The sequence below is a fragment of the Juglans microcarpa x Juglans regia genome, chromosome 1D, assembly GCF_004785595.1.
Source record: "Juglans microcarpa x Juglans regia isolate MS1-56 chromosome 1D, Jm3101_v1.0, whole genome shotgun sequence".
Taxonomy (NCBI): domain Eukaryota; kingdom Viridiplantae; phylum Streptophyta; class Magnoliopsida; order Fagales; family Juglandaceae; genus Juglans; species Juglans microcarpa x Juglans regia.
This window is the reverse complement of record NC_054594.1, coordinates 20,003,424-20,025,865: the sequence shown is the minus strand read 5'-3', so window position 1 is coordinate 20,025,865 and position 22,442 is coordinate 20,003,424. Positions and strand designations below refer to the sequence as shown.

At 36.9% G+C, this 22,442-nt stretch overlaps 1 protein-coding gene across 1 annotated transcript; it reads right to left on the bottom strand.

Annotated features, from left to right (window-relative positions):
• Nucleotides 1-752: 752 nt before the first annotated feature.
• On the bottom strand, nt 753-21,720 carry LOC121267235 (cycloartenol synthase). The gene is made up of 18 exons (XM_041171080.1): nt 21,387-21,720; nt 20,160-20,345; nt 19,736-19,825; nt 19,275-19,469; nt 19,096-19,180; nt 18,725-18,891; nt 16,293-16,481; nt 15,917-16,030; nt 15,565-15,687; nt 15,368-15,490; nt 15,199-15,297; nt 13,770-13,826; nt 5,872-5,918; nt 5,628-5,771; nt 5,229-5,406; nt 3,847-3,927; nt 2,646-2,729; nt 753-1,023 (listed from the first exon to the last, which is right to left on the bottom strand). Exons 1-18 carry the CDS (start codon nt 21,612-21,614, stop codon nt 910-912), a joined length of 2,304 nt encoding a protein of 767 aa, XP_041027014.1. The 5' UTR covers nt 21,615-21,720; the 3' UTR covers nt 753-909.
• Between the last annotated feature and the right edge of the window lie 722 nt (nt 21,721-22,442).

The following is a 22,442-nucleotide window of genomic DNA, read 5'->3' as shown; positions in this document are numbered from 1 at the left end:
TGTGAGTCACCCATGCTCAGTAAGATGCCAAGTGGAGTGCAGCCGTGTGGAGGAGGCGGTAGATCAATGGAAGGAGGTGACAGCAGGATGCATGGACAGAGGCTATTGACTGAGGTGTGCAAAACATCTAACTTCTAAAACATATAGTAAATTAAATAAAACCGAGGGAAAGGATAAGAACAGGAGGGTGAGAACAAGGGGCAGGGACTGAAGAGGAGGCAGAGTTAAGAGAGGAGGGGCCTGGTGGTGGGGATCAGTAGGGAGAGGCTGAGTTCTTCCCTCCTCTGCAGGCACTCGTAGGGGAGGGAGAACTCTCACTGGGGGAAGGCAAAAGTCTGACAGAGTAGTGGGGAGGAGAGTGAAACTAAAAATAGCTTGACTCGACTGGCAGTTGCCTAGTACTGTATGATTCTTTTTTCCTTTTTTTTTATAAGTACCTAGTACTGTATGATTCTTAATAAGAGGATGAAATGTATTAAATGATATCTAGTTATATTTGAAGCTTATACGAAAAAGATAGTTTCTATGTGCCTAAAGGATACAAGGGGTGCCTAGAAAGCTTGGTACTAGGCCTTTTCTATTTCCATCCAGCAAGCAGTAGGGTAAAATATAATAATAAAAATGTGACAGAAAGTTTAAGCAACAATAGTATTTACCTTAGCTATCAAAGTAATACATGACCTTGATCACCTAAAAGAATTAGGCCCCATAACATAGAAACTCAAATGTTTGTGCCTTTGAAGAAACGTGAATAGAACACCACATTAAATTACTTTTATTCATGAGATTTATATAGTATATTACAGCTGAATTGCATAGCCTAAGAATACCTAAGCCCCAGAGAATTAATAGTCATATAGACATTAAAAAAAGGGAAAGAAATTGAAAACAATAGTAAGAGTGAAGTCATTAGAGAGCCTGGAATACCCGACAACGATATTCTCCAAGGGCCCAGATAGGAAAAATGTTCCTGTATGCTGCATAGCTGATCATACAATTCTTGTTGAACACTCCCATGATCTCCTATATTATCAACACATGTAGAAGGCATCTATTACAATATATAAAAGCTGAAGCACTTGTCTATTTTAATTATTTTATTGTTCCCTAAGTATTATACAAATACATTTACACTTCAAGCCTTTATTACACTTTATTACTCATCTCTAACACTTCCCGTCTTTTGCACTTTCCGTCAACTTCCACCCTCTATTACCACTTCATTAGCTATCTCTTGCACTTTTTGTGTCTTGTACTTATCACCAACTTCCAACCTTTCTTACCATTTTATTAGTCATCTCTTGCACTTCCTATTAGTTACCTCTTTTTATTTTCGTAAGTTCAATTTTACCTTAAAACCGTTTAGTTTCCAGGTTATCAAAACTATTCAGTTTCCAAGTCATTAGAGCTTATTAAAATAATAGAATAACTATCTCAGCATTAATGTATTCCTTAAACACCTTTCCGTATCAAGGCTGCTCAGTTTCCAGGCTATTCGATTTCCAAGCTTAATTGGAAGTCTGCTACACTTCCGCTTATTTCTCTACAAATCTTGGTTTTCTACTTAAGGTTTCATTGCCATGTTGGAGAGGGATAGGCAGTTGTCATTTTTGAAGTCATTGGTGCTACTCCAAAACAACGGTGCAGCTTCTTCTTGAAAAACCATCTAATTGGGTGGTCGTGAAAGGTTCCAAAACTAGTTTCTATCATACAGATGAAACATTGCGCCAATATTGGTAGTGTTGGTGGCCATCTCTTTTGTGCAAAAAGTTGCAGTAACTGAGATTCCAGTGCCAAGCCCAACATCTAAAGCCCTCGTCTTTATACCTACTTTTTTGCATCTCTTGCAGCTTTGAATTTCGAGTTTTTCTTTTGAGCTATAACGGTCTAAATTCAATAACCAACAAAAATAGGCAACATGATGGTTCATTTCTCTTTTGAACTTCCCCCTCTCTGTGTATAAACTGACAAATATGTCAAGCTTCTCATGGCTATAAAAGAGGTAGGGAATATAATAGAATTAAAAACTTAATAATTTCCTGCACATCACGCAGGTGTACAACTAGTTGATACATAACTTTCGTGACTGTATTTCAAAAAAAAAAATCTAAAATATCCTTATGCTTGGTGATAAATGTGTGCGCGTGTGTCGTGCGTGCGTGTGTGTGTGTGTGTGTGTGATGCAACCAGATCCAGTGATTACAATTAAGCTGTATTATGTAGCCTACAAGTACTAAGATATCAAAACCAATTAGCAGTCCTCATAATGTGTAACCCCTTTTCTCATGTCAGTCTCCATAGGATCCATCCGTTCGTCCCCAGTTACAGTTGGGGCAGTTTATTTCTTCATCCAGTTTAGCTAATAGGATACTATATTTTTAGAGAAGTGTATATTCATCATGCTTCTATCATCCTCCAACGTGGCATTATATGGTTGAGAAAATATTACTCATAACTTATCATCCAATCATTTGATAACACCTAAGGGGATGGTGATAGGATGTAGATTAAGAGGATGGTGGATAGAAATTTTCTTTTAGAGCCGGTGGAGTGGACTGTTGGCCCATTACTGTCTTTTCTCAGGAAACATGAGATAATTGAAGATTCAAGAAAATGTCTTGGATGTGAGAGAGAGGGGGGTTTACCTCTTGAGGAAAATCTCCATTCTCCAATTGAGAATTTATTAATATTCTTGCCGCCCGGTGTAATGGTGTTGGATCTCTCTCAGCCTTTTTGAAAGGAGAAGGAACAAAAATCAAATATAACAATTGATACTAGAAACAAAATATAGAAGCTGACAAATTTTCACAAAAGCACCATAACCTTTTAACAGATAAACAAAGTGGATGAGCAAGTTACGCAGGCCACCATACTTGTCATCCACCCCAGAAACTCTTTTAACCAGGGTCTATGGTTTCTTTAGATTTTAAACTGTGGTAAGTATGGTGATCAATGTGCTTCTTTTATAAGACAAAAATGGTAACAATACTCAAATATTGACTTCAGCAAATCATATCATTCACTATGAAGTGTATGGGGTTTTGAAACATTGCCATTCATCCTATCCCATTAGTTCTAGCATAACTGAAATTTTTTTCCTCCCCCTTTATATAACAACTCGGAATACAATCAAAGAAAGAATATTGACAATCAGAAGGCATTTACTCTCTGCGGCAAAGAAGAATTTAATGAGGGCCAGAAAAGAAAGGAAGACTTGGAATGGGTTAATGCAATACTCTCAACATTATCATGAAACACAAACAGCTGAAGCGAAGAGGATAAATAGAGTAAAGAGGGAAAGAAAATACAATCCGTTCTACACATGTTAACCATGTTAAGCAAAGTCAATTTCGGGCCACCAAACCCTGCAACTGATGAAGCATTCGTGGTCTTGGTAGTATTCACATTAAAGGAAAAAAATGTATTAGAAAAGATTCACAAATTAAAACTTTTTTTTATTGGCACCTGGTGTTTGAGAACACAGTCCCAACTAATCCTAAGGGTGCACAAACCCTCGTTAAGGAGTTTCCCACAAATGCACCTCTAGTAATTCAAGGAGCCAGTCTGATGGCCCCTAGAAATTTTTGCACCCAAGAGGATTCAAACCTTAGACCTGGAGAGAGCATACCACCAAGACCAAGACTCTTACCACTTGAGCCAACCCCTAGGGGTTTCTGTATCTAAGTTATTAGAGTTAGTAATTGAAGAATGTCACATTTAGAAAACTCTGCAATCATGTTGAGAGTATTGAGCCAAAAGCTAAATGCTTTGAAATGATTGACTTGCACCAAATAGAAAATAAAACTAGGGAGGAGAGGAGGGTGGTTGATTTATCTCCAAATGTACCTGCCCAGCATCAATGAGGGCCATCATAGCCCATGCAGTGTTGACTATATGTGGGCGACTGTCATTGAGATTGGTATACACCTGTTCAAGAAGATTTATGATTGTATGCATGTAGGAGCCACAAAAGAATATAAGTAATAAATATAGTGCATATTCTTTCATTGTTTTGTATTTGCGTGATAGTTGGCAGTCATCATTTCTCGATAACTCTTCAAAATTGATGGATTCTAGAATTCTTTTTTCATGGATTCTGCCATTTGGTTACCAACCACTGTCTATTGTTTAATAGATGTTACCAAATCAGAACTTTCAGACTTATTAAGAATAAAAGCTTAAGAAAATTCCTTTTCTGCCTTGTGATTGACATCATCTAGAAGCACACAAAAAAGGTGAAATAGTTTTGAAGAGGCTACCTATAAATTCAAATATATTTTTATAGGTACTTATAATTCAAATATATTCAACCACCAAAAAATGCATCAGATTTTTTTTTTCCTTTGCTTCTACCACTGCTTAAGGGAGTTAAGAGATGTAACAACCTAGGGAAATAGTTAGCCACGTCCACACTCTACACTTATATACTCCAAAAGGACCGGTCAAGATTCATTTGAATTGCTTATAAAGCACAGTTCCATCCAGTAAAGAACCTATGTAGGACTTGGCACTCATGCAACTTTGTAATAACTAAATCATATTTCATTCACCCAATGTGGAACTTGATCAATCTGGGGCATTACAATCGCTCTACACACAAATCCTTGGCAGAATGCCAAGGCTCACATTGCACTCTAGTGCCCCAAGGCCACATGGCGATACTAGGTTGGTTTTGGAATCATTTTTGAAGTTCAATATACCAAGCCAGGAACCGATGTGGAACTTAACACTCATACAACTCTATCAAAACTTTACCATATTTCACCCACCCAAAGTGGAACTTAACCAATCAGGAGTGTCACAAGAAGGCTATGATCCACTAACCCCGCCCTTGCTCTCTTGCTTTCTCTTTTGCCATAACATCAAACTTTTTGCTGAAGCTTATGTATATAATCAATCACCATAACATTGAGCTTTTGATTGTCTTGGTTTCATGCTCTTGTGCATGCCTGAACGTGGAGTAGATTGTGAAAGTAGCCTCATAGGAAAAAGGCAACTATTATTTGGGTCGAGGAACCAACTGGATGAGAGATTAATTCAAGCCTAGGGAATATGGTGTGTTATAATTTGGAATAAGAAAGGGAGAATGCATTACAAATCATTAAGGTGATAGAAAATTTCATAATATTAGCAAATCTAAAAGGTGGACTATATCATAAGGAATGCTATAATCTCTATATGCTCGGAAGAGAAAACAAAAGATTTTCCAAATGATAAGATCACAAAACCTTGTCCTGACATGATAGGTAACTTTCTCCCCAACCACCTGAAGCAATCTCTTTGGACAACAGATAGTTGCATGCTTTTCTGATGTTTGAGCAATTCTCGTATGTCTTTCCAGCAGCTACCAACCCCTTTATACCAAACCACCCACCATAGGTGAAGCAGACTCCCCAGGATCCATACCTATTTAAAACATTTATATTAATTGGCTGCAAGTAATTTCGTAATGACTGCCCAAAACAATTCCAAGATATATAAGAGACAAGATTAACTGGATGCACAGATACAATTTTCTTTTTGATAAGTAGATACAAATTAAAAGAAGGAGAGAATAGTCACTGAGAGGAAAAAATTCATTCAAGCAAAATCCAAGATGCAAGGAGAAAAATAATGCGGAAGCAAACCAAGAGCCATCTGGTGCTTGTATTTTTTCAATGAACTGTGCAGCTTTTGAAATACAATTTTCTATTTCTTCCCTCCTATGCCCAGGATATAATTTCTTGAATAATGTGAGTGCTTGAATTGCTGCTGACGTACATTCAGCATATCTACATAGTCACTCCAGTCAACATAGCATTAGATTTTTTTTCTCCCATTAAGGTAATATATAATTAGAAACATGGAAAATGAATTGTGAAAAAATCTTACGGGTAATCTATGACAATATCACCAAAAGTTTCAGCGGGATTGATTAACTGAAGATGGAGCAAAAACAACAGACAATGGAAACAGTCTCAGTGCCATCCAGATAAATAGCAGCATAGGATAACATGACCAAAGCTAATAAAGCTGACTACAAGCTAAGAACGTTTGGTTCAGCATTGCATTACATTATAACATAGCAAGCACTTCATAAACATCACCTGACAACACTTACAAAGCCTCCACTAATAAGCAAGATTAGGCCTTCTAAAAGGGCTAGTCAAATCCTGACTTAATACAACAGACTTATGTGAGTTAATCATCTGTACATTTATGCTTTAATGCAGTCTGCACCTTGCTCCATTGCTATAAATCAACTGCAATAATCCATCATCAACTATATATAATTTTCAGTCGTCCTAGCAATCTACACATGCATAACAATATCACGCATATGCAAACACTCGCGCGCACACACATCTGGGTAATCGACGATCATTGGGCCATCAACCAGGGCTGACATAGAAACCATTTGGATGTCAATAGGCAATAGCACCTTTCAATGTCTTGTAAGAAAATATCACCTTTGAAGCCAATGACCAAAGCTCTGAGTTCCACAACATCGAAAAAGGCCAATTTGTTATGATCCTGAGAGTTAAAGGTTTAACCAAATTAGTATCCAACATTCCTAGGGCATTTGGATCAATGGTTGGGTCTTTAACAATTCGTATCAGAGCAGGGACCACGTCATGAGTTCAAGTCATGGAGGGGGCGACCTATAGGCTGGATTAAAATATCTTAGTACTATGGGCATAGTGTTAAGTCATTGAATATTAATAGATGAGTGAAGCCACCAAAAGGGAAAAGGCTACTGCCAGGTCAGTGTCGATAGAGTGGGCTGCCGTGGACGTCGGATTCGGAAGCGTGGTGGAATATTATGATCATGAGGGTTAAAAGTTTAACCAAATTAATATCCAATAGTCCTAGGGCCTTTGGATCAATGGTTGGGTCTTTAACACTTTCACTTTAAAAGGTAGTTTTTAGTGGATTTAGGATTTTAGAATCTTTCCACAGTCAAAGTTCAGTTTCCAATTAAGGTTATCATGGACATGGTCCAGATCAGTGGGACAGGATATCTTATTTGTTTGTATGTTGGAGTTATTAAGTCAATGGGCTTTTAACTATTAAGATCAATTTAATATACAAAACATAGCACAATCTTAACGATCAGATCAACTTTGGTGCAAATTACGAAAACCTAGAAGTTTACAATGCCTTTTTTTAAGTTTATAATGCGTATTGTAAAAGCAATGATTTTTTTTTTTATAAGTAAAAATATTATATATATCAAAAAGGAGTAACCAAGTACACTGATGTATACAAGAAAACACCTTGCCCATTGACCCCAATGACCCAAAAAACCCGAGAAAAACAACCCAAAATACACCAAGCCCAACCCCATCCCCAACCCCTTGTTTCCCATTAAACTAAAACACTACCCGAAAACCCAACCCCAACCCCTTATTAACTAAAACTTTGCAATGCCCTCCTTTCGGACTTCCCTCTAGTTGAGCTACCACCCTTAGCATCGTAGTTGATTGCCCAATGAAGACGCTGTAACTCTCTGCTTTTCTTAAAACTTGATTTGGTTTCAAGCGCGTGGCTTGCCTCAATCGCAGCGTTTAGTTCTTTAAATTGGTCTTCACATCTTCCATGTGAAATTCCCACAAACTGTTGAATCTCGCAAATTTTAGGTAAAATCCAATCCGCTATTGGAGGAAGAGAGACCAAGAGAGCAACATTATCCCCAGACACATTATCCAACTGCACTCCCGACTCTGGACATTCCTCTATACAAGGCACCAAGGCCAAGCTCATTGGTTCTCCAGCAACTCCATAGGTTCTCTCCAATGGTTTCAGGGTCCCCATTGGAGATTCTGGGGTGACAGCAAGTTCCTTCACCTCTACGGTGGTATCGTAGTAAAATGTAATTTGCCCATAAAATTTTTTTTTTTATAGGTAATCATAGTAATTTTATTAATAGAAACAAGCAAAGCCCAGGTACACAGGTAGTATACATGAGAAACACCTAACTAGGGTTTACAATCGAAAAAAGAAAGTCATGATCATTTAGGCCGTTACAAACAATGGTTCCCGCCCATAAAAGCAATGATTTAAAGAAGAAAAGTTTTAGTTCCTCCATTGTTCTCTCACAATTTTCAAAGCTTCTTGCATTTCTTTCCCCCCAGATACACCAACACATACAAATAGGAACCATACGCCAAATGGCCGCCACCTGTGAGTTACTCCGAATGCCTCGCCAACTTGCAAGGAAGTCCACCAATCTAAGGGGCATGACCCATGACAAACCGACTCTCATGAAAAAATCATCCCACATGACCCGGCCACCTCACAATGTAGAAGCAAATGATCTACTGATTCCCCATGCTTCTTACACATACAACACCAATCCAGCACAATTACTTGGCACTTCCTCAGATTATCTGTAGTCAAGATCTTGTCCAATGATGCTGTCCAAACAAAAAAAAAAAAAAACCGCTTTTGAAGGAGCTTTCGTCTACCATATACTCTTCCACGGGAACATGGTCAATCCAGGACTCGTTAGAGCTTAGTAAAATGATCTAACAGTGAAGTTGCCTTTCTTAGAATGGTTCCAATGCATCTTATCCCCGGTGTCCCTTGGCATACTTACTGAATACAATGTTGCAAATAACTCTAAAATAATCTCCACCTCTCAATCTTGGGCTGCCCTAATGAAGTCAATACACCATTGAGGGGGGCCATTTGAAAGGACCAAAAGATCGGCAATCGTTGCATCCTTTTCTCTTGCGAGCTCAAAAATAGCAGGAAAGGTGTCTTGAAGGTATGGTCACCACACCATTTATCATATCAAAATCTAAGGCAAGAACCATCACCCACCACAATATGTTCATGTCCTCAAAAGGTCTCCCAATGTCCCCTTATGGATATGGATTAAACTAGAAAAGAGGGGATTTTTTTTTTTATAAGATAGAATTTTATTCAACGAATGTAATAGGCAAAGCTCATGTATACATGAAGAATACAAAAGAAAACACCTAATTACATTCTAAAAAGAGGAAAAGAGGGGAAATTATATGTAATCTCCATATATATAACATTTCTCTATTTCATTACTTCGGACCATAGTTTGGCACTTTCATGTCAATGTGCACTCTTCATAACATTTTAGTGTTAAAATGGATGGAAAATAATTCACATACCTTAAAGGTGCTATTTTTTTACTTGAAATGACATTGATGCCCTTTTGATGGTGATGACAATTTCCATTGGTTTTCTTTTCTAATGATTTTTTTAAAGGCTGCCATATAGAGGTTTTTTAAAAAGCCTGCTGGCCTTTTTGTCTAGAAGATTGAATGGGCCTAATTGCTCTCATGTGGGAGCATATTGTAAAATCAGTGATAGTTTGAGGGTGTAAAGTGTAATTTCTCTATAAATATTTTTGAAATTCAGATATGGATGATACTGAAAAAATAGGGGAAATTATACTGAAGTCTGCCAAAATAATTACCCCTTTTGCAATGTGACCTTTAAACTCTAATTCATTACTTTGTCCCGCAATTTCATTTCTTGCTTCTCCTTCTTGGGAAGTACATTATCCTGAGTTGAGCCAAAAGAGATTGTCTCGTGTGTGCTCGGATCATTTCCCTATTTTGCTAGACAATGGTAGTATTCATGGGGGCCGGAGGTATTTTAAGTTTGAAAATATGTGGTTAGGAGTTGATTGTTTTGTTGGCAAGGTTAGGAGCTGGTGGTCTTCTTATCAGTTCACGGGTATTCCCAGCTTCATTCTTGCTAATAAGCTTAAAGCCTTGAAATTCGACTTAAAGAAGTGGAATACTGAAGTTTTTGGGAATATTAATGGTCAGAAAAATTCTCTTATGGAGGAGTTGCAGGATTTAGATTTTGGGAAGGAGGATGGGATTCTTTCTGAGGAGGCCTTCTTGGAAAAAAAACCAGTGTTGGCTGAACTTGAGAGGGTGTTGTTGACGAAGGAAAACTCTTGGCGGCAAAAATCACTAGCACTTTGGTTGAAAGAGGGGGATAAATGTACTAAATTTTTTAGATTTGCCAACTCACTCCATAGGAATAACGTTATTGAGATGCTTCATTCTGATGGTGGTGTGATTTCATCTCCACCTGAGATTCAGGATCTTACTGTGCATTATTATGAAGATCTTCTCACAGAATCAGCTTCTTGGAGGCCCAAAATTGATGGTTTGGCTTTTGATTCTCTTGATCCTCTTAGTGCGAGTTGGTTGCAGAGACCGTTTGACAAAGATGAGGTTTTTTATGTGGTTAGTGGGATGGTCAAAGATAAAGCTCCCGGTTCAGATGGATTTTTTATGGCCTTCTTTCAAATATGTTAGGAGATTGAGAAAGTAGATGTGATACAGGTTTTCTAGGAGTTCTTTTCCTTTAAAAAGTTTGAAAAATCTCTTAATGCTACTTTCATTGCTCTCATTCCCAAGAAACCCGAGGCTTCTGAGTTAGGCTACATTGGGGTGTTAAGTTATGAATCGTAATATTTTGTGGGTCCTATTGAGATAAGTTTAACTTTTTAGGTTAAAATGTATGAAGTAAGTTGAGATGAGTTTAACTTTTTTATGGGAAGTTGAAAAAGTAGTGGGTCCCATCAATGATTGGTTTGAGATGAATTGAGTTTAGTCCAACAACTAAACACAACCTTAGTCTTGTGAGCGGGGTCTACAAGATAATTTTGAAAGTCCTTGCTAATCGTATGAGCAAGGTGATGAAGCGAATTATTTCTAAGCCCCAAATGTCTATGTTCAAGGGAGACAAATTCTTGATTCAGTGCTTATTGCTAATGAATGCCTTGACAATCGTATGAGGGAGGGAGTTTTTGGTGTCCTTTGCAAGCTTGATATGAAAAAGGCATTTGATCATGTGAATTAGGACTTCCTTTCTATTTGCTTGGGAGATGCAGTTTTGGGGAAAGGTGGTGTTTATGGTTTAGGCATTGTGTTTGCACTGCCCAATTCTCAGTGTTGGTTAATGGTAATCCTACTGGTTTTTTTCATAGCTCGCGTGGTTTGAGAATGTGAATTAGGACTTCCTTTTCTATTTGCTTGGGAGATGCAGTTTTGGGGAAAGGTGGTGTTTATGGTTTAGGCATTGTGTTTGCACTGCCCAATTCTCAGTGTTGGTTAATGGTAATCCTGCTGGTTTTCTTCATAGCTCGCGTGGTTTGAGATAAGGAGACCCTTTATCCCCTGTCCTTTTTGTCATTATTATGGAGGCGCTGGGTTAGATGGTAGAGGCCATTGTTGGGGGGGATTCTTTCAGGCTTCTCGGTTGGTAATGCCATTAATGGGTCTATTACCTTTTCGCATATTCTTTTTATAGATGACACTCATTTTTTGTGATGCGAACCGTGTCAAATTCAAGCTTTAAGGGCTATGTTATTATTTTTTGAAGCTGTATTGGGCCTCAAGATGAACCTTGGAAGTCGGAGTTGGTTCTGGTGGGGTTGGAGCGTAACATCAATAGTTTGGTAAGTTTGTTCGGCTATAAAACTGCTTGTTTTCCTATGAAATACTTAGGCCTTCCATTGGGAGCGCCTTTTAAGGCTAGTGCTATTTGGAACGGGGTTGTTAAGAACGTTGAGAAAAGGTTGACTGGTTGGAAGAGGTTATATCTATCTAAAGGGGGCAAACTTACTCTTATTAAGAGTACCCTCTCCAATCTTCCCATATATTTCCTATCATTGTTTCCATTGCCTGTAAGGGCGGCCAACCAAATTAAGAAGTTGTTTCGTGCTTTTTTATGGGGTGGTATGGGAGCGGAAACTAAATTCCATCTTATTAGTTGGAATAAAGTTTGTTCTCCTATTTCAGTTGGAGGGTTAGGGGTTCGCAACCTGAGAACCTTTAATAAGACTTTATTGGGAAAGTGGCTATGGAGGTATCAATCGGAAGGAGAGTCGCTTTGGAGGGAGGTCATTGATCGGATGTATGGAAGTGCTCGGGCGGTTGGGTTTCTAATGAAGTTCGAGGGTTTATGGTGTGGGACTATAGAAGTTCATTAGAAAGGGCTGAGAGAGTTTTGTTAGTCGTCAGTTATGATGTTGGAGAGGGATCGAGGATCCGTTTCTAGTTTGACATTTGGTGTGGTGATCGGGCCCTCAATGGTGTGTTTCAGGTTATTTTTTTATTGGCGTCTAATTAGTTTGCTGCAGTTTCTGATTTGCTTTGTTATTATAATGGCTCGATTCAGCGGGATATTCGTTTAACTAGAGCTGTACATGATTGGAGATTGACAAAGTCTTAGGTTTTTTCAGCTTTTTATACTCTGAGGCTTAGTGGTAATGTTGAGGATAGGATGCTGTGGAAGTCTAAGGGGTTGTTTGGGAATCGGTTTCATCTCATCCCATCTCATTCCCAAATATCACTCAAACACAAACACTTTTCAATTTCAAATATTCAACTTTTTCATCTAATCATTACCTAATCATTACAACTTTCTCAACCTTACAAACAAAACACAAAAAATAATTTAACTTTTTTAAATCCCAAAACAAAAATTATATTCTAATAATATTTTAATTTTACAACTTTTTAATCAACTTTTTCTCTCATTTCCCAAAACCCAATAAAACATTATAACTCAAACCATTTCACTACTATTCACAAACTATTTCATTACTATTCACAAATTTCTCATCTCATCTCATCTCATTCCCCAAGCATTTCCTAAGTGATGTAAAAATTTCACTGTTCGTTCATACTATAAGCTGTTGACTTCTCAAAATAGTCCTCCTTTTCCTTGGAAGTGTATTTGGAGGTCTCATGTGCCTTCCAAAGTTGCTTTTTTCCATTTGGACTGCCTCTCTTGGGAAACTTTGGACATTGGATAACTTAAGGAAGCGGGGTATTATAGTTATGGATTGGTATGTCAAGTGTAAAAAGAATGGGAAATCCATGGATCATCTTCTCTTGCATTGTGAGGTGGCAAGGGCTTTTTGGGATGGCATTTTTCGTAGAATTGGCTTGGCTTGGGTGATGCCATTGAGAATGGTTGATCTTTTAGCATGCTGGAACAAGCTTCAGGGGTGCTCTCAAGTGGATGCAGCTTGGAAGATGGTTCGTTTGTGTGTCATGTGGTGCATTTGGATGGAAATGAATGAGTGGTGATTCAATGACAATGAGCGTACTTTGGAGCAACTCTAGAGTTTCTTTCTGCACTCTTTGCTGTTTCTGCTTTAGTGATTAATGGCTCTTCCGTTCATGATTTTCTAATGTTGCTTTCCATGTCCTAGAATGTATTTAGGTGTTTTCTTTAATATACTTCCTGTATACATGGGCTTCACCTATATATTAGCTTCTAACAAAATTTCTTCTTGCTTATCAAAAGAAAAGTTGAAATTTCTATTAATCAGTAATGTAGCATGATCTACATGTTATCAAATTGAGTTTTGCTACACATAAGCCGGTGTGGTGTGTAGGACTCATTATAACTTTAAAAAAGTTAAAACATCAGCAATGTGCTGGGTGTGTAAAAAATAAGGCTTATAAATAGATTTTCTCTACCAAAATTTCATTCCAAATACTCTCTGATGGTTTTTCCTTTTCCAATGGGCTAGTCAGCATCACAAAGTCAGTGCAATCAAAGTCAAAAAAGGTCCTGGAGCCAAGTCATATGCTATATGTTTATGAACACAAAAAATGGAAAACATGAAGCCAGCTTTTATATAAAGCTCTTTATACAGCGGTACTTGGCATTCATTCAAACTTTCAGGACAGAAAAAAATTCAAGGAAAGACAAATAATTTGAAGTGAAAAGTAGAATCTACAAAAGATGCCTTGAGCACTTATAGCAGTTACCTCTAACCACTGGTAGGATCTAGTCAATTCATAAGTTGCAAAGCCACCATCAGTATTCTGCAGTTCTTCCAGAAAAAGGCAACCATTAGAGAATCATTCTAATATACCTGAAACCAAATTGGATATGTGATCTGCCAACAATGCCTGAGACAAACAGGCTGAAAAAAATTCATGAAAGAAAGACAGAACCAACCCTCAAATGAGGTTCCTATCGTTCAGAAATGTTCATAGAGAATTCATTTCTTTAATGAATAATATCAAACTTCTAAGGGCACCACAATTGTCTTATGCTTTTTTACTACTTCATGTGTATGTTTCTGCAATGGTAAACATAAAAAACTATATGCTAATAACAAATTATAACACAGCATACCTAGTCAACCCAGACTCTCAAGGCATCATGAATAAAGATATGTGTAGAAAAAAACAGAGGGTGGGTAAACTACATTCTTTCTTGGAAGAACTCATTCTCCTCTTCCATCACTATTCAGAACTTTTTTTACCAAAAACAAAAACCCTATAAGCATGAGAATTGGAAAGTTAACAAGATATATTCATTAATGCAGGCAATCAAATGATAACAATTTAACACTACCGCCAAGCAACCCTAAAGCAGAGTACCACCAACACCAACCAAAAACTTTTCAATCCTTATAAATACTTAAGAAAGCCTGAGCTGATGACAGAAATGGTCACCTAGCAATTAGTCCGGCAGTTCATGCACATCTAATTAACTACTCTCAGTTCTATACTCACTGCTATTGAGGCGGGCACTTACTTGAAACGAAATCAAGATTTAAGAAGAGCAGGGAGTTAAAGCATCTTACTTGGGCAATAACCTACAATGCTAAGGGAGGTAGTTCAAGTCGAGGGAGGACTAGAGGGAGGACAGGACCAGTTGTATTATGAAGCCTTCCTCCGTCCTTGTAGGAAGGGGTGGAGTAGTAGTTTTGGGTGTAGTATGTAGAATGGTTCTATTTAGCTTCTAAGGGAGTTTCGGGTGGAGGAGTGTTAGTTTTGTGGAAACAAAGGGTTGGGGTGTTGCGGTGAGTTGCTTTGCTGTGGGGAGGTGCATTTTGTCCCAATCAGGCTTGGTGTATATTGGATGGACTTAATGTTCATTAGGGGTTCTCTATTATGGGCCAAGTGTTCTCTCTTGTATACACCCAGTGTACTTGGTTATGCCTATTGATATTAATAAATTTTTACTTATAAAAAAAAACTACTCTCAGTTCTAGCGAGATTAGCAATGCCTTGAGATGACTAGCTGAAGTCAACTCTAATGCCCCTATTAAGTATGAGCTAGCATGTCTTTCTCCAGCCCTTAAATGGAACTCTTTTAGCCTCTTATGTTATAAATATTGATTGTGTACTTATATCAGACTTCCAATACCTGAGCTACCAGTATTGCAACATAACTAATCATTACCTGTAAGGAAAGGATAACATGTACAGCATCATATAGCCGCTTCATATCTAATGATTCCCCAACTGTCTCTGATGGAAATCTTGATAGCAGTAACACAGCCTGCATGAGGAAAAAGTCTTAAAACATTTTATTAGTTTGTAAGTTCTGGAACTTCCTGTTCACACATCACCTTCAACCCTTCTGCTGTGCAGTCAGAAATAGGCCATCCATGATCTGCAGTTGAGAATGGCCAAGCACCTTTTGAAATGTGACGATACCAGAAATTTAGATCTCCAGGACAATCTTCTAAGACCTTCAAAGAAAACAGAGCACGATTAGTCAAATGATTAATTTTCAAGATATAGCAAGATTTCTACAAAAGGGAACCTGGGAATCCTTTATGTACTCGTGAGCTTTTCTTAAAGTTGGTCCATATTGTTCGGCAATGTTAGTTGATATAATTGCTTGGACCGCAAAAGCAGTATCCCATAATTGACTTCCATTGTAACCCTGCATCCATGTTGTTATTACAATACAAGGTGGTATAAATATAATTCAATATTCAAGGAACTGAAATGCGATTGTGGCCTGTATTGTCCTTCATTTAATAATTAGATGCTCCAAAAGATACAAACTTCGAACTAACAAAGTGTTTATATAGGAGGGTGGGGAGAGTAGAGAGAGAGAGAGAGAGAGAGACTCATTAAGTCAGGCAGACTGTATAAGACTATTACCAGACCTGCATTTTCATGCCATCTTCGGCAATCCACAGATAATCAAAGATTCTTGGAAGATGCAATTTGAATGCCTCCGAGTTTGGATTTTCCACCCAACAACAAAGCATATTTAACACCTGCATAATCCACAAAATAAACAGTCAATTAGCTCTATGGAACAAATAAAGAATGCAGTGTGTGGCCCTAAACGGTGTAGAGCTACAGAAACTTACTGGCTTTAACTCTTTATTAACTCATATAACTGTTGACTATCAACAATTTTCCTCATAGATTCGTATTAACTTTTGTAGCGTGTTGAAATGCTGCTCTCAAGTTCCCATATCAAAAACCAAATAAATAAACAAGAAGAGCAGAAACAACAATTCATGATGTATATACCTTGTTAACAGGCCCTATGCATATATACCGAGTATTTTCATCTTCATAGTGGATATGCTGCATTACAGTGTGCAGAGCCTTATCCCTCAATCTATTCGCAGGCCAGCGCATAAAAATAGGTTCATATGCGTAGTAAAGAGATCCCCATAGGACATCCTGAACCAATGGATGGGGGTAGTATAGATCTTCCTAACAATATGCAACACAAAAGACAAAGTGAATCACAAAAGAAGTTGCATATGAACTCATATTTATGAAATACAAGTGCACTCGCACATTAATGTAGCTATAAAGTATATTCATGTCCATGAAAAGAACAATAGTTGAAGTTCACTGCATTTGATAGACAACAATAGGAAAAATGAAATAAAAATAGGAATGAAACCAAGACAGTGTCAGCAAGGGACAAAAAACAGCTAAATTGCAGGTGACCAACGATGAGATTCTGAGCTGAGAAGAGCTATGGGAATACGACACATTACAGTGAAGAATGGCTTTCAAGTTCAATCTTATTATAAGGTCCTCAGGTTGGGAGATTCCAGTTCATTCTTCGGAAAGTATGCCAGTCAAAGATCAACCACAAAGTAGCGTTCTTCACTTGGACAATAGCTTTGGGGAAGATCTTTACAAGAGAAATGGAATGATCATAGCAGATTGGTTAAATCCAATGCAGAGATGCTAGATCAACTGTTTCTTCATTTTTATATTGCTGGAGAAATGCAGTCTCTTTTATTTTGCTTGTTTGGGGTTAGGTGGATTATGCCAAGGATGGTATTTGACCAATTGAAATAGTAAAAAAGGACTGCTTAGAGGGATGTGAACTATTGCTTATGAGGCTAAAAGCTATTGTTCTTGAGGTCTCTCTATGATTGAACAACGGCCAGAACATCACTATCTTCTCAAATATGTCACAATACTTTGAGATTTTGAATTGTAGACACGAGGTTTTGTTTATAATGTTCCTTTTTATACATCTCATTTGCAAGGGTTGCACCTCACCTCCTTCTTTTATAATATTTTTATTATTAAACAAACAGCTAGTGACAAAGAAGAGCAGAGCTAATTAGAATAAGGGTAGCGATAGGCTAACAACTCATTCACAATTGATAGACAACTTTAAATATAATAATATTTTTTATTATATTTAAACACATCAAATCAAAAGAACAAGTCAAAATAAAATTTAAAATAATATTATTTTATTACATAGTTGTATACAAATTGTTATTTAGTAGTAATTTTATGAAATGGATCAGGTTCACTTGGACGCCCCCCCAACAACAATAGTAAGGCTTTGGGATAGAAAACCGTGATGCAACTCAGGTTAGGGCCAGAGCAAGATTCTAAGTGAACCCCACCAGAATCCAACCCAACTCTGCAGTATTTATTTTCCGTTGCTATTTTAGAACTTGATCCAATCAATATCACATTAGAATATCAATTGATGTAAATATAAATGCCTAATCTGATACTGCACGTTTAGGCAACACATCTTCAGAAAATTCAATCATGCTTTCCATCAAGTAATTGGAATGTAGGGTAAATGTCTAAGACTAGTTCTGTACTCCTCTTCACACAAAAGCACAGATGCACAAGCCAACCAAACACACAAGGTGCAGTGGCTGAATATAATCAAACTTGAAGAGTTACATTGGTAATAAGCAAAAGGGTTTGTAGAGCAGATTTCGTTAAATTAGAAGAATCCTAGCCCTAACAATCAGCAGCATGGCTGTGCTTGTGACCGGTCTTTTTGTGCTCACAACGGTTCTTTGCAATTCTTTGCAATCATGGTATGTTACCAGAAATAGGAATGCAAACGTCCCAATAAAAATCTTCACTCTGTTTAAAAGATGTGCAAGATGTATCTTTGAACCAATAAATTAATCTAGCCTTTGGGTCTGAATGTGAATCCTTAACCATGCCTTATTCTTGATTAGAAAAAAAAAAAAAAAATTGAATCTTATTCAAAGCATGAAGAGGCAAAACCCAAAGTATACAGGAAATATATATACACCCAACTAATTAATGAGAAGAAGGAAAATAACAAAAATCCTAGAAATCTAAGAAGCTAGAAAAAATCTTCTGCCAAAAATATATCTAAGTCATAAACAAACCATAGCTGGCCCTATACATGAAAATACAAAAAACAAGTATTTCTGTTATGGAGATGTAGATCATATGTATTTCCATAATGACATCAAATATGTATCTAATACAGGGACAGTAGCTATTTTAAAGCATCCCTTCTTCCTAGAGTTTAAAGTGAATGGAAGTTTACATGATTCAAATAATTTCTATGCGCTATAGGAAGAGCTCAAGAAAAGAAGAAAAAGTAATATCCTGTGGAAGGTAAAGGTTAAATCTGTTATACTTTATATTTTATGAGCTAATCTTTAATACTTAAAGTAGACAAAAAGCTAGCTCTCTCCAACCTTTGCACAAAGATTGCGAGCCTCATTCCAGTCAATTTCATGATAGGGGACCGTATATAGCTCCTTTCTCAAAGATTGGACGGTGGGTGTTAAAGGACCAACAAACCTCTTCCCATATAAATATGACATGGGCAAATACACCATTCGACAATGACACCACATCCTTCCTGTAAGAAAATACGTAAATGCATCACCAGGAAGCTCAGGACATCATTTGCCACTCATGACTCAAAGTTCTGAGTTGTAATGTAAAAATATGCAGATTCAACAAATTTTTAATGATCTCATTGAAAGCAACACATGATACTTTTTCATCAATGAGGCTGAATATCTCATGTTGATAATGTAAGAATGAATATTTAAGTAGCAACCTGGATGGATTGGGATAAGGTAAGGGCAAAGCCATACTTCTGGGGGCAGTGGATTAGTCCCAGACCATTCATACACCCCAAGTACCTGAAACCAGTGGCAATCAGTCACTAGTTAGCTAATATTTTCAAGGCATTACCTTTCTGGTACAATCTAACAAAAGCTAGTTCGGAGTTCATACTGAAAGCCACATTTTCCCCCACGAAGTGATTGCAGTTGCACCACCATGATCCAAGATCCATGTCCGAGCTTTTTCTGTTGCCCCTACTCCATCTGCAGCTCCTTCACCAAGCAATCTCAAACTAACATAATTTAGTGCAGTGCCAAACATGGTGCTTGGGCCCTCAATATGTAGACCCCACCCCCCATCTTTATTCTGCAATTAGATGTGTCACCATTGAACCTTTGTGTTTATCAATGATACAAGTGCCACTACTGAGTTCAATTTGTAAGGCTTTCATCAATAACATGAGAAATTATTTAGGTATTGAGGAATATAATTTTTAAATAGAATTCCGTCTATATTGAAGCCAAAGAGATTACATTATTAGCTTTCTTTTGTTTTTTAATTAACACATGAAAATAGAATTTCAAGTGGAAAAGGAGACATAAAATGTTAATGTTGGAAGAAAATATTCTTTCCTGATGATTGTAGAGATATCTGCAGATCTCACGTTGATGTTCTTTTGATAAGATTGCATTTAGAGCACCAGTAATTGAAAGAGTAATCACCTGTCGAAATTGATAAGAAGGATTATCAGCTCACAATCACTCTCCTGGCACAAATCATAAAGCAAGTGAAAGCACGACACTCTTATTCTAACTCTTTTTTTCTCTTTTTCTTCTTTTGGGGTTTCTGTCTTTTGCTAAGGCAAAAAGGTATCGAATTCCTTGTGAAAAGTTTTTTTTTTATCGAATTCCTTGTGAAAAATGCCATGAAAGTCTGAATCAAATATGCAAATTTTAAAACATGCAATACTGTGCTCACAAATTCAGACAGAATACATAAAATAGTCACTTTTTGATACACAAATTTATGGAGAAGACTTCTTTCTCTCATTATTACCAAACCAGGAATTAGAAACATGGGACCCCCATAATCCCCTGGCCAATGACCGTCATGTGCCTGGATGGTCGAGTAGAAACTTATGGCCCTTTGTAAGGTCATAGTTACTGACTCCTCTCTGATCTCTCCTGTATCTTCAATTTTGATGTGTGGTATATTTTCTAAAGCAGGTTTCTCCTTTGCAAACTGCATTTCAGAAAGAAACGTCAAGTAAGATACAGAGAATAAACTATAACAGAAAGAATGTCCAAAAAAACCAAGACAGACACAAATATAGGGCGTCATTTTATTTAAATTCAAAGTGCATAAGTTTCCCTTGCTCATGTTATAAAGGAATGAAACGATATGTAACAGAAAAAATGGAAAGGAAATTAAAGGAATGGAATAAATAGAATGAACTGAAAGGAATGGTATGAAATAGAATGGAATCTATCTTGTTTGGATGTTTTAAAAGGAATAAATGGATCGGAATAAAAAAGTAAATTGCTTAGAAGCATATAATAAAAATGAATAAAAATAAATATTTGTCATGCCATTTTCTTAAATTTCCTTTTTTCAATTTATAAATGGTAATTTATAGATATGAACTTTCAAATACCACTTTCATTTAATAATTATAATGATAGACTTGCAAATATAATTTTCACTTGATAATTTTATCAATACGAAATTCTTTTGCAACCAAACAAGAAAATATACTATGAATCTATCAATATTATCTTTCTCACCATACAACCATCTAAACAAAGCATTTATGAAAGGAACACGTAGAGAGAGAATAAAAAGAAAAATTAAGAAGAATCTACGAGTGAAAATGACAGAGAGATAGATTAGTATGTTAACAAACTATAAAGAGAACAATACGACCTTTGGTCAATCTTCTATTAATTCTTATTACATTCCTCTCATTCTCAGAGTTTCGTAGGGAATCAAGTAAAATACGAGAGAAATGGAGGGAATGACAGTTCCCTCTACCTTCTTAGAAACCTTCCAGAGCGGGCCCTGACCGTATATTCTTCCAGTTAGTGTCCCTGCCACTAGTCTTCACCGTATATTCTTCTTAACCACTAGCCAGTGGTTTCACGAAAACAGAGAAACGCCACTAGGGAAATATCTAACGGAAAAACGAACATAATATTGTTTACCTATTATGATGATCACAGACCCCATATCGTATAACCAAACAAGAACAACAAAGAATTATCGCATTTGGGATTCTGAGCTGACCTGAATCCGCATGAGGAGGTCGGAGCTGTGCCGTTTTTCAAAGCGTCTTTCCGAGAAATCCCGGCGAGCATCTTCGATCTGCTGAAGCTCTTCAGGGGTGCCGAGCTCTGGGTGAAATTCCCACACTTGGCGGCCCAGGTGGTTGTTCAGACTCCTCAGCCATCTTTCAGTGCCGCTACCGCCACCATCTTCTCCGACTGTCTCAGCACCGATGTTCAGCTTCCACATTGCACACTCTGTAGAAGAATTCTTTCTCACGGGAAATGGAAGAGATTGAAAAGGAGGTGGAAGAGGAGCCTGACACCCTGTTTTTCCCACTCTTCCACTTGATTAGAAAGAATAATTAATTGTTAATTGTATAACAATATAATAATTCAAAGGGATAGCCTTAAACACTTTAACATAAAAATAAAAAATAAAAAAAATTAAGGTGATTAAAAAATAGGGATGTAGTTTTTATTTTAAACAAAATACACTTTCATTATCTCAGCACCTAGTTAAGGGATTCTTTATTGGGATATTCTGTTCATCAGCTGCGCTCTCTCCGTACACTTTATGTGAGATTTTTTTTTTTTTTAAACTCAACACATGGTGTGCTGCGCTGCAGTACACAGTAGGCTGCAATAAAAAATTTTCCTTTTTTATTATTTATTGGGCAGTGATACACCTACCGATCGGTTTAGAAAGGTGTACTGGTCATGTTATTTTTTAAAAATTATGTGTGTTTTTTTTTTAAATACCAAAAAAACACTAATTAGTACATTTTATCCGTGTACTAAGCATTTTTCTTATTTATTTAAGAATAGTGTTATTTGAAAGTCTTTACATCACACACCATTAATATGACATAATTTGATTTATAAAATTCAATTTTTAAAATTTATCTTCTTAATCAAATTATACCAAATAAATGGTGTGTGGTGTAAAAGCCTCCAAATAAAATTATTTTTTATTTAATTATTTATGATCATAAACATCTGCAAAAACGTTTATAATAATTAAAATAATTACTTAAAAACAAAATTATTGCTTTCAAATTGTCTCCCCATATTACCC

Bases quoted from the DNA above. Each gene is read 5' to 3' on its own strand.
- LOC121267235 (XM_041171080.1), bottom strand. From the start codon at position 21,614: ATGTGGAAGCTGAACATCGGTGCTGAGACAGTCGGAGAAGATGGTGGC. The intron at 15,491-15,564 runs GTTCCCTTTTGT...TTTTCTTTGAAG, and splicing joins AGTACATAAAGGATTCCCAG to GTCTTAGAAGATTGTCCTGG. The intron at 15,298-15,367 runs GTGATGTGTGAA...TTCCTCATGCAG, and splicing joins GCACAGCAGAAGGGTTGAAG to GCTGTGTTACTGCTATCAAG.